The sequence below is a fragment of the Physcomitrium patens genome, chromosome 25 (assembly GCF_059467195.1).
Source record: "Physcomitrium patens ecotype Gransden chromosome 25, ASM5946719v1, whole genome shotgun sequence".
In the NCBI taxonomy this organism is placed as follows: Eukaryota; Viridiplantae; Streptophyta; class Bryopsida; order Funariales; family Funariaceae; genus Physcomitrium; species Physcomitrium patens.
Genome location: NC_143434.1, coordinates 12,957,841 through 12,968,802, shown reverse-complemented (window position 1 = coordinate 12,968,802; position 10,962 = coordinate 12,957,841). Strand labels below are relative to the sequence as shown.

At 40.4% G+C, this 10,962-nt stretch overlaps 1 protein-coding gene across 1 annotated transcript; it reads left to right on the top strand.

Annotated features, from left to right (window-relative positions):
- The first annotated feature begins 207 nt into the window (after nt 1-207).
- Nucleotides 208-9,406, top strand: LOC112277477 (putative AMP deaminase). The gene is made up of 24 exons (XM_024509859.3): nt 208-340; nt 565-713; nt 845-982; nt 1,173-1,267; nt 1,557-1,582; nt 1,785-2,189; nt 2,565-2,860; nt 3,054-3,261; nt 3,822-4,000; nt 4,267-4,318; nt 4,584-4,711; nt 4,913-5,092; nt 5,308-5,375; nt 5,594-5,736; nt 6,070-6,131; nt 6,360-6,473; nt 6,812-6,952; nt 7,120-7,272; nt 7,532-7,585; nt 7,843-7,953; nt 8,091-8,264; nt 8,385-8,465; nt 8,591-8,689; nt 8,831-9,406. The coding sequence occupies exons 1-24, from the start codon at nt 208-210 to the stop codon at nt 8,897-8,899; spliced, it is 3,258 nt and encodes a 1,085-aa protein (XP_024365627.2). The 3' UTR covers nt 8,900-9,406.
- Nucleotides 9,407-10,962: the final 1,556 nt, after the last annotated feature.

Sequence of the window (10,962 nt, the reverse complement as noted above, 5' to 3'; positions counted from 1 at the left end):
TATCCTTGTCTTGGAACTCGGCAAATAGTAGGTGGGTTTTTATTTCTAACAGCCATCGAGCTTTCATGTCTCCACCTCCGACCATCGTTGCGGGGAGGGGGGGGGGTGGGAGAACGTTTCGTTGCCTCTGAGGACGAAATACCTCTTCCGGTTGATATTTGTCGTCCACGATCGTGGTGGACCGTGACGTCGTTCGTTGATACAGAGATGATGTTCATCCTTCACCCATGGGATCGACTCTCTATTCGGGGGAGCATGCCGGTCCCTGCGGATGATGAGCCTCACGATGAAGGCAGATTTTTGCTCAATTCGATCGGAGGCGATGCATCACGTGCCTCTTGTGAATGATGTGCGCGTTTCTAATGAGCCATAACCGGAAGTTCCACGCCTGAATTTCCGACGTCTGGAAGCTGGGCGAGTTTTTATAATGCTTGTTGCCTTATTTAGTGCGTTGAAACGTTCATTGTAGTGCTGTTTGAGTCTGCTGGATTTGTTCCATCGCTGTTGGGTGTGTCCGCGGCGCTTCACTAATTTAGGTGTGGCTCCCTACGTGGGTGCTTGTAGATCTGCGTGTTGACGAGGGGAAGCAGGGAATCCAGTCGGGTAGCTTAGCTGAGCTGCTGCAGAGTGCGAAGCTCCGCTCTATCTTCGAGCTTGTCTGTTTCGATCAGCAAGCCAGCTGCTTTGCTTTGAAGGTCAACGAAAATGGAATTGTAGTTTTTTCCGTGATAAGCTAGAATCTTCATCCCTGGCTAGGATTTTTGCTTCCAAGTGTGAATTTAGTGTTGAGACTAGTGTTTGGGTCGTCACGTGACATGTTGTTTTAGTTGGACTCAGCCTGTAGATTGGTTGGGGGAGGGAGAGGGAGAGGGAGAGGGGACATGACTTTGACGTGAGATCTCCGTGTTTCGGAAAGCTGGTTCGCTTCGATCTGGCATTGGATGGTTTCTCACACATGCGCTTACGATTTCCCCTTCTTCAGGTCTGAATCCTGTAGCCGGAGTTGGTTGTACTACAGACGCACCCGTAGTGATAAATTGAGGTAGCCCGGCAATGGTCACGACCTTGTGGCGTATTCCTCGTCCGTGCCTCCTCCTCGATTGTACTGAGTGAGGTAACGATCTAACGAGACTTGACTTTTCTTTTCCCCTACTTTTGAGTGCTTTGCTCAGTGGTGGGGTGGAGTCTCACCACACGGTTCGAAGTATGTCTCCTTGATCGGATTAGCCAGCCAAGTCTGCAGCTCAGTATCAGAAGCAGGATTAGGGTTGCCTAATGGTGCTGCAAAGAGAGTTTTGAGCTGAATTAAAACGACCCTTTCATCTTCTTGATCCGGGGTTACTGCAATCATATTCAGCGAACATGCTGGATTTAGGCGTACATTAGGACTTAATTAGGTCTGATGTTAGTACTGTTAGACGGGTTTTTAGTTTTTTGTAAAAAATAATAATTATATGGAGGTCTATTACGCTAAAATTAGCGAAATTGCAGTAATTGTAGAATTGGAAACGACTATGGTTGCCTTTTATGAAGGGCCTCTGACACTCATTTTACAGGCAGCCATATTGTGTGACCTGTACAGGTGGGCCGATTCGGGTTTAAGGGTACTAATGCAATCTTGTACCCCTTGTGTAATAGAACTACGTAGGGGATTCTTTCAAGTACGAAGGGTGCATTCTGCGTCGCACTGGGTAGCTCGACAGTAGGATGATCGTATCTAAAGTTTCTGAAGCAAATTCTGCGCGGTGTTCATATCTGAGTAATTGTGATTGGTTTGTTTTTAGGTTTTGCTGCTCAATTGCAGTCTCGTGCACTGGTTCATGCGTTGAGTAAAGGAGTCCAACAGGGTGCATCTCAAATTTCTGCTTCCAGTTTGAAACCAATCTCTCATTGGTTTCCGGACATGGAGAATTCGTCCAGCATTCATGCAGCTTGGGTGCCGGTTGCCGTGGCAGCTATGTTAGGAGCCGCCCTAGTTGCCGCATCTTCCTACATATTACACTGCAGATCTATAGATCAGTTGCAATCGCAGCAGATGCTAGACATAGGGGGTCAGAGAAGGCGAAAACCCGGTACTCGACAAAGGCGATCCGTGAAAGGATCAATGCTTGGGGGAAATGGACCTTCGCTCGAACAAAAGCCGAATGACACTGTGAAGTCTGTCTTCAATTCCTCTGCACCGTCCACAGGTATGGTTACAGTGTATTTATTTGGTTCTACATCACTATACCTTCTGGCTTCCCTTGTTTGTTTGTTTGTTTGTTTGTTTGTTTGTTTTTTTTTTTTTTTTTCTTTCCCGAATTAGCATGCATGAGGTGAGCTAGCATTCTTCTCCTTCGTTTAGCTCTGCCAATACATGTTTAGTATTCGTGAGAACGACTACATAGTACCAATCCCTTAGTAAACGACATGTACAAATGTTCTGTTACTGCAGCAGAATACTCTGTCAAGTAAAACAGGTCCATTTATGAAATTTATGTCTGGTTCTTTGTTGTATTTATGAGATTTACCTCAACTAAATGTGTTGCATAGTTCCTAACTGTCGTCTGATGGTTATGGCACAGTTGGAGCACAGCCATCGGGTCAAGCACGGCGCCCACCAGTTCCAATGAAGCCAGCCTCTGCGATCGAGGTCTTCGATTCCCCAAGCTCCCCTGTTGGGGTTGGGTCATATGAAAGTGTGGAAGGTTCAGAAGAAGAGGACCACCTGCTGGAAAATGATGAGGATTCTTACAATAGAGAACGAGACGAGACTGTTTGCAATGGAGAGCGAGACGAGAATACTCTCAATGGAGAACTGGATGAGGTTAATCAGAAAAATGTAGTAGTAGATGGGGAAACTAATGGCGGAGCTGAGTTGGTGAGTTCACACATTTCTAGGTGATGCAACCTGAGGCAGCTAGTATAGAAATCGGACTTTTTAGAACTTGACCGCTTTTTGCATTGTATTAGGTGTATGTAACCACTCGTCCATTCAATGATTTACAGTAGTTTTTCTCTGATAATATGCCATAATGTAAGTTATACTTCGTTTTGTTTTGATGCGTGCATAGGCGGATGGGCTTGTGAAACCTCAGCCCCCAAGTGCGGAGAATGCAGCACAAAAAGCTGGTGGTGATAAATCATCTACAAACCTGATGCGATCACACAGCATAAGTGGGGATTTGCATGGTGTTCATGCCCCAGATCCAGTGGCTGCTGATATCATTCGCAAATTCCCTGAGCAAGAAACTTATGTCAAACTTAACGTGTCACCTATAGGTACTTCCTCTGTCTCTATGTAAATTTTATCTGTCCCAGGTTGGTGTTTAATTTAATTTAATTTAATTTAATTTAATTCAATATTTTTTTACCGTGGCGATTTGGTGGAATGTGGGGTGTATTCGACTTTTTCTTTTCGGAATGCAGTCTTGAATCATACAGTCGTGAATCAGTTTCCTCTTGGATCTCTTCTACACTATTTCCTTCCTCTTAAGTTAGGTCCTCGCCTCGAAATATTATAATATATGCTGCCGCATTGAATGGACGCATAAGCTCTCTGAAAGAGTGTATGGTGGGATTCATATAATGCTCAGATGAAGTGAAAGAAGACTACTTGCTAATGCAAGAGTTTCTGGCCCTGCGTACAACTACCTATCTGTGCATTCAAGCTCCTTGCAGCGCAATCTGATCTTCTTCCTTAGGTCAGTTTCTCGGTAATGGCTGTCAAGAACCCCTGGGGTGCCGCTCTAGTGAAGAACATCATAAGCTAATTAATTTCTTTTCAAAATAGATTCTGGTCGTTATGAATTAATCTTGCGTTCATTTGGCATGGTCCGTAGAGGCGCCTTCTGAAGAGGAGCAGGAGGTGTGCAACTACATGCATGAATGTCTGGGTCTACGAGACAAGTATGTATTTCGAGAAAAGATTCCTCCGTGGGAGAAGGAGGAAATCACAGAGCCTGGTACCCCCGTGCCAAATCCAGAACCTTTTTTCTTCAAACCTGAAATTGCATCCTCGGTATGTGTTCCTTTTGAGAGTTTTCTTTTCAGAGTACAAGTAATAGTCTTATTACATTTTTTCCTTTTCAAAGTTAGCTCAGCTCCTTTTCAATCAAATACTGCTTTGGTATGAAGACAACTTCTTCAATTTTTGAGACATTTTTATGTCTTCATGACGCTCACGTATTCCTGTCGCAGATCCTGGACTTAATGTTCATTTAGTTGATATCCATCCGTCGACTTTAACGAGAGTTTGACCTTGGTTTATTTTTACGTGGTGCTCAGCATACCTACAAAATGGTGGATGGCGTTTATCGAGTCTATGCTGACATAGAAAGTGAGTTCAAGCTGTTCAGTTTTAATACAATCTATACGAATATTTAGATGGTTAACGTCAGCGATTTTTAGTGTATTTGGTTTTATCAAGAGATTGGCATTCGTTCCAAGCTTTCTCATTGCATTTGGACTCTACTTATTAGCTACGTATTTGTGTTCACACGTTTTGTTTATGGATTTAGAATCCCTCACTGCCATCTCAATATATGACAGCTTTGAGCATCGCATAGCTGGAAAGATAATGACCTAGTTATCTGTGGTTACAGTGTCAGAGGAACTATATCTAGTGCATGATGCTACCACCTTCTTCACCGACATGCATCGCATATTGAGAATTATTTCGCTTGGTAGTGTGCGGACTTTGTGCCATCATCGCCTCAAACTTCTTGAGCAGGTCAGGATGGTTTCTTTTAAGATGTATAGAAAACTGACTTTGAATATTTTTTAGACTCTACTATCAAATTCTTTCCAAAAATCCGAGTCTATTACCTTAGTCGTGTTAATACGTTCATCTAAAGTTTGATGACGCAAGATCTTTGGCAAACACGGTTACTCTTTATGCGAAAATGCTGAAGTTCTTTGTGGGTTGCTACAGAAATTCAGTTTGCACCTGATGTTGAACGCAGACCGTGAGTTTCTCGCTCAAAAAAGTGCACCCCATCGAGATTTCTATAACGTTCGGAAAGTTGACACACATGTACACCATTCTTCGTGCATGAACCAGAAACATCTGCTTCGCTTCATCAAATCTAAGCTACGGAAGGAGGCTTCTGAGGTGAGTTGAGTTTGCGTTGCCTTGCGAAACCAAGCCAGTCATTGATGTTCACTTGGTTAATAGCCTGGGGTACGATTGGGCGGGAGATATGAGAATTTTAGGCCAGAAAAATCATGTTAGAACAAAAGAAACTGGCCTTCCGTTCTGAAATAAGGTGATCTTCTAAGAAGGTGCTTGTTGGGTGGCTTTAACTGTTTGATGAATTTTGTGATCAGGTTGTCATCTATCGTGATGGAAAGTACCTCACTTTACGGGAGGTTTTTGAAAGTTTGGACCTAACTGGGTGAGCAATTGTGGCTTCCCGCTTGCTCATCTATGTTAGTGAAGTTATTGGCACTCTCAGGCGTAAATTCTGTGTTGTGATTTGATATTTTGCATTGTTAGACTGTGCTTCTTTGACTGCTTTCGTCTTCTAATTATTTTTGTTTCCTTTTTATAGTATACCACTTTGAAATGATTTTCATGTATATCTACCGTGCTGGTCTTGTGTCTGAATTGCAGTTACGACCTTAATGTGGACTTGCTGGATGTTCATGCTGACAAAAATACGTTTCATCGTTTCGACAAGTTCAACCTGAAATACAATCCTTGTGGCCAGAGTAGGCTAAGGGAGATTTTCCTGAAGCAAGACAATCTTATCAAAGGTAGTGCTCTTATCAAAAAGCATTTTCTCAACATTCGAATGACGCTAGATCTTGTACTCTGGAGCCACATTTTGCTTGTATTTGAAAGGATGTTGGTTGAATCCTTCTATATATTATCTTGGTAGAAGACTTATTAATCCTTTTCTTCTAATACTACCCCAGGCTAGCTATTCATAACTCTGAGCTGTACTTTCTCATTATAATCTCGAACATGTGGATAAGCACTTTTGCAAGGTATTTTGTACTTTTGACTTCGTGCTGTTTGGTCTAGCTCCAGAATTTGTGTGCACTTTAGCTATTAACTTGAGGTGTACACGTGGTTTTTCGACACAGGTCGCTTCTTAGCAGAGTTGACTCATCAAGTTTTTTCTGATCTTAAAGCAAGTAAATATCAGGTCAGTGCAATACCGAAAGAGGCCATGTTGTCGTGGTTTTAACGAGCTATTGGTGATTGCCACTTGGGATTCGCATGGTTTTTCAAATTTTCATCATTGAATTCACGGATGCTTTCATTTGTTATGATATACGCGAATGGCGTTGTTAACTTGGATGACTTTTAAGCGTAGAACTACGGTGTATCCGTTTACAAAAACAAATAACCTGTTTATTTGTCTGTGATGTAGATGGCTGAGTACAGGATATCAATTTACGGAAGGAAGAAGAGCGAGTGGGATCAGTTGGCAAGTTGGATAGTTGACAATCGGCTGTACAGTGAAAACGTCACTTGGCTTATCCAGGTTCTTTTAATTTGTTTGTCCTTATACGAAACATTATTTGGGAGCATTTTATTGTGATAAAGGGATTGACTGAGGAGGAATGATTTCAATATATAGTTGTAGCACACATGATTTATTCTAGTTCTGAAGATGAGCGTTGCATTTATTAGACAAATCCATCCGATAAATGTACAGAAGAATGTAAGTATTAATCCCAAGTTCTACAATATTTTAGCAACTACTCGGTGATGCTAGGATGTCTCGTTGCAAGTAACGTCTCTCAGTCGTGTTCCTTTTCTCATACTGAAGTGATAGGTTATTTCTTTAACCACGCTGTATGGTTTTGGTTTTGTTTTCAGTTACCCAGGCTCTACAATGTGTACAAGGAGATGGGTGTCGTGCAATCCTTCGAGATGATTTTGGAAAATGTTTTTGCCCCTCTTTTTGAAGTTACTGTGGATCCATCTTCTCATCCGCAGCTCCACGTCTTACTCTCGATGGTGAGTTGAAAAAACTACTAAATTACTGTTCTTCTCAGTTTTGCATCTTCATTCTTGCACACATTAGCCATCTGAACTACGATTGCATGAGGTGCTCCTTCATGCGGTGCTCTGTCATACAAAAGTCATGATACTATGGTTTGTACGCTTTCCTTTGTGCGTACTAGGTGGTGGGATTTGACATGGTGGATGATGAAAGCAAGCCTGAAAGGCGGCCAACAAAGCACATGCAACCACCTGCAAAATGGGACAACCCTTTTAATCCGGCGTATTCATACTGGGCATACTATGTATACGCAAATCTTTACACACTCAACAAGGTAAATGTGTTTTGGAATTCAGATATTACATCCCTTAAGAATGTAATAGAAATGTAGGTTGACGTTGACTTTCCTTCTTTGTATTTTCCCTTCTGCTTGTACTTCATTCCTACTTTTATGTCGTCGTTTCGTGACCGAATGTTGAGCTCTGAGTTCTTGAATCTTTAAATCAATGGTGTCCTTCCTTCTTACCAATGAAGTCCAAATTGGGAAGATTATGCTCGCAATGCTTGAATACTAACGATACTTATAATGGCAGTTGAGGGAATCCAAGGGCTTTCCTACCATTAAATTCCGTCCACATACAGGAGAGGTATGGGGAAAGTCACTAGCTTGAATTTTGATTTTGACGTGAGTTTGGGGCTTGTGGCGAGGCATAGTAACATCTCATCTGGATGCAGTTTTAGATCAGATGCTAGTATGGTATTTCGGTGTATGGAAGAACCAATGAAATTGGTGGTACCGTAGGAAACTTCAGAAGCAGAGTGACATGGTCTCTTTTTTGTGACATGTATAATAATCCTGTAAAATAGGCTTACGATTACTTGGATATTGATTTGTGTGTCTCAGGCAGGAGATTCAGATCATTTAGCAGCATCTTTCTTGGTTGCTCACAATATTGCACATGGAAACAATCTGCGCAAAACTCCTGGTCTACAATACCTTTACTACCTTGCTCAGGTGTGGCACTCTTCCTCTAAGATTATTGCTTGATCTTTACTCTCCGTCTCTCAGATGAGATCCATCATATAGGGTGACATAACCGGGTGAAAGATATATCTATCACGACTCATATGTTTCTCATTATCGATTTACAGATTGGATTGGCCATGTCTCCTTTAAGCAACAACTCCCTTTTCCTAGACTACCATCGCAATCCTTTCCCCATGTTCTTTTCTCGAGGTCTCAACGTATCGTTGTCAACTGATGATCCTCTACAAATTCATCTTACCAAGGAGCCTCTTGTTGAAGAGTACAGCATTGCTGCACAGGTTCTGTCCATTATCTTCTCTGTTCTTGCTTTGAGACCACAAATGCTGAGGTTAGGTTCGTGAAATTTCCTCAGACATCTGACGTCAACCTCATGTGTAAATTGTTGTGCACCTCATCAGGTGTGGAAGCTGAGCTCTTGCGATCTTTGCGAAATTGCTCGCAATTCCGTTCTTCAATCAGGCTTCAACCACAGGACCAAGGTGTAGCCTTAACTTTTTCTCAGTTTGTGAATTCGAATTCATCGCCCTTGTGTTCTATGTTGTTTCAATCACAGTCGATGCAATGTTCAACTTATCTGATCAATGTGGCCGTGTCACTGATGCAGTCGCACTGGCTTGGAAAGAATTATTACAAAAGGGGTCCTGAGGGCAATGATATCCATAAGACAAATGTCCCTCACATGCGCGTGGAGTTCCGTCATCAGGTGTGAAATCATAGCTTCTTTTACTGCTTGCAACCCATTCTATAGTTACGCATTTTAGATATATGATGGGTACATTTTGTTTGTCATAAATCTCTGGTTTAGTTTCTGGTTGGATGCTCATGAGTCTATGTTGTCCTGCAGGTGTGGGTACAGGAGCTGCAGTATGTATCTCTGGGTAATGCCAAAATATCCGATGTGATTATACCCTGATGATTTCGTTGACACCTTCGACTCTCAGCTGTGATTGTTTTTGGTAGGCTTGTGATGGCCACTTCGGGGAGAGATCGTCTAGCTGTTTCTTCCTTCAAATTTTCTCAAGGAGGTTTAGATACAATTTTGCCTGAGCGTCTAGAGGCTTTCAGCGACTGTCCCGAGAACCATATGACCCGTGTTTTTATGTTAACACTAGCACTTATCCGAACACTAGCAAGACATAAATATATATATATATATATATATATATATTGGATGAATTGTTGGGATGGGGTGCCTTACATCGATTGATTTCAGTCCTTGAGGTTTGCAATTAGTGTTAATGTATGGTATTTCCATGTTTCCATGGAATTACATATTGTCTCTTTAGGAGGAGAGTATAGTTCACAAAGTTATATCCAGGCTTTACTGAATCTGACTTGCTCAAGAAGTATGTGGGTAAGCCAGTCTGGCCGTTTTGATTTGGAAGTACTAAGATGAAGCAGCTTGCTACATTCTACCTGATCGCGTTGTGCAATGTTTCAAGAATGATTGAATCCCAAAATCAGTCTGAATTTGTCAGTCTACAAATGATTCTCTTGCAAAACCACTGTTCAGAACTTGGGCATAGTGAATCTTCAGAGGAGAATGACGTACTATGATGTCGATTGGTTACTCCTATTGGACGCCGTAAGGGGGTGAATTTCTTTGTTGATTAATGCTTTTCTTGAAGTTTTTTTTTTTTTTTTTTTACATGGATTTTGATAACTGTGTGGGTATAGGATGCACTCTATTTATTTTAGGTGGAGTATAGTTCTACTGTAAGGAGTTGCCTTTTGTTCAAGTGAACTGTTAGGTGGACATCCATGTGTGGTTCTCTTAGTTTATTAAGATTTAAAAAAAAAACAAAAACAAATGGTGTTGTATTTTTGTGTATTTCTTAATTTCTTGTGAAAAGGTACTTACATTTAAATTTTAATATGTGATATTAACCATGGAGGTACAAAAGTGATACATTAATAAATTTATTTTTTTTTGTTTTCATATTTCTTTTTGATAGTAAGAATATAATCATCAAAAAATATTGACATCAATATATTTTCAAGTGGAAATGATATTATTGTGTGTATGCAAGGGTGTATACTAGAAGGGGTGTTCACACAATAAAAAATGGGTATTCATTTAGTAATTCTCTTGTTCAAATAAATAGTTTGTTATTTCTAATGTATATTTTATTAAGCATTTGTAGATAGAAAATTTTATTTTTAGAATCTTCTTCAAGTATTGCTCCAATAAGTTCTATTGTAGGTAATAAATTTATATCATATGATTTTACCTATCTTTGCATATAATCAAATTTTTTGATTAAAAACTAAACCATTTTGTTCTCTTTATATTTACAAAAAAATCACATCTTAGTATTTGAGGCCAAAAGAACATCATCTCTTTGAATCATAAGAATTCTTTGCCAAATTGTTTTTACTTTAAATTAAGAGTTAGTCATGCACTTATATTTAGAATGTACTTGCTTAGAAAATAAAAATAAGCTAAGGCTATTAGTACATCCCAAATTGCTATTTGCACACCCATTATGTCTATACACATATTCAAGGCCTTTGATTGGTTGGTCTGAACTCTTCTTCTTTGTCCAAGTAGAGATACCAAACCTCTTCCATCTCTTTCATGTCATGATACATATCTCAACTCCCTTCTTTCCCTCTTTTTTGTCTAAGTGTAGATCTCAAACCTTCTTCTTTTCTCCCATGTCACAACACAAAATCCAATTCCCTTCTTTATGTCATTTTTTTTTATTTTTTATTTATTTATTTATTTATTAATTTATTTTTTATCTACGTACAAATTCTAAACCTCCTCCTTCTCTCTCTTGTTATGATATATGTTCCAATTTCCTTCTTTCCTTCTTTCTTGACTTGGCATAAGTCTTGGATTTCTTCCTTGACTTTCTAGTCTTGTTGCTAGGACAAGGAAGAAGGAGAGGAGGTTTAGGACCTACATAAAAATAAGAAGGAAGGAGATAAGGTCTAAGACTAATGTTTAGACAAGGATGAAGAGATGGGAAT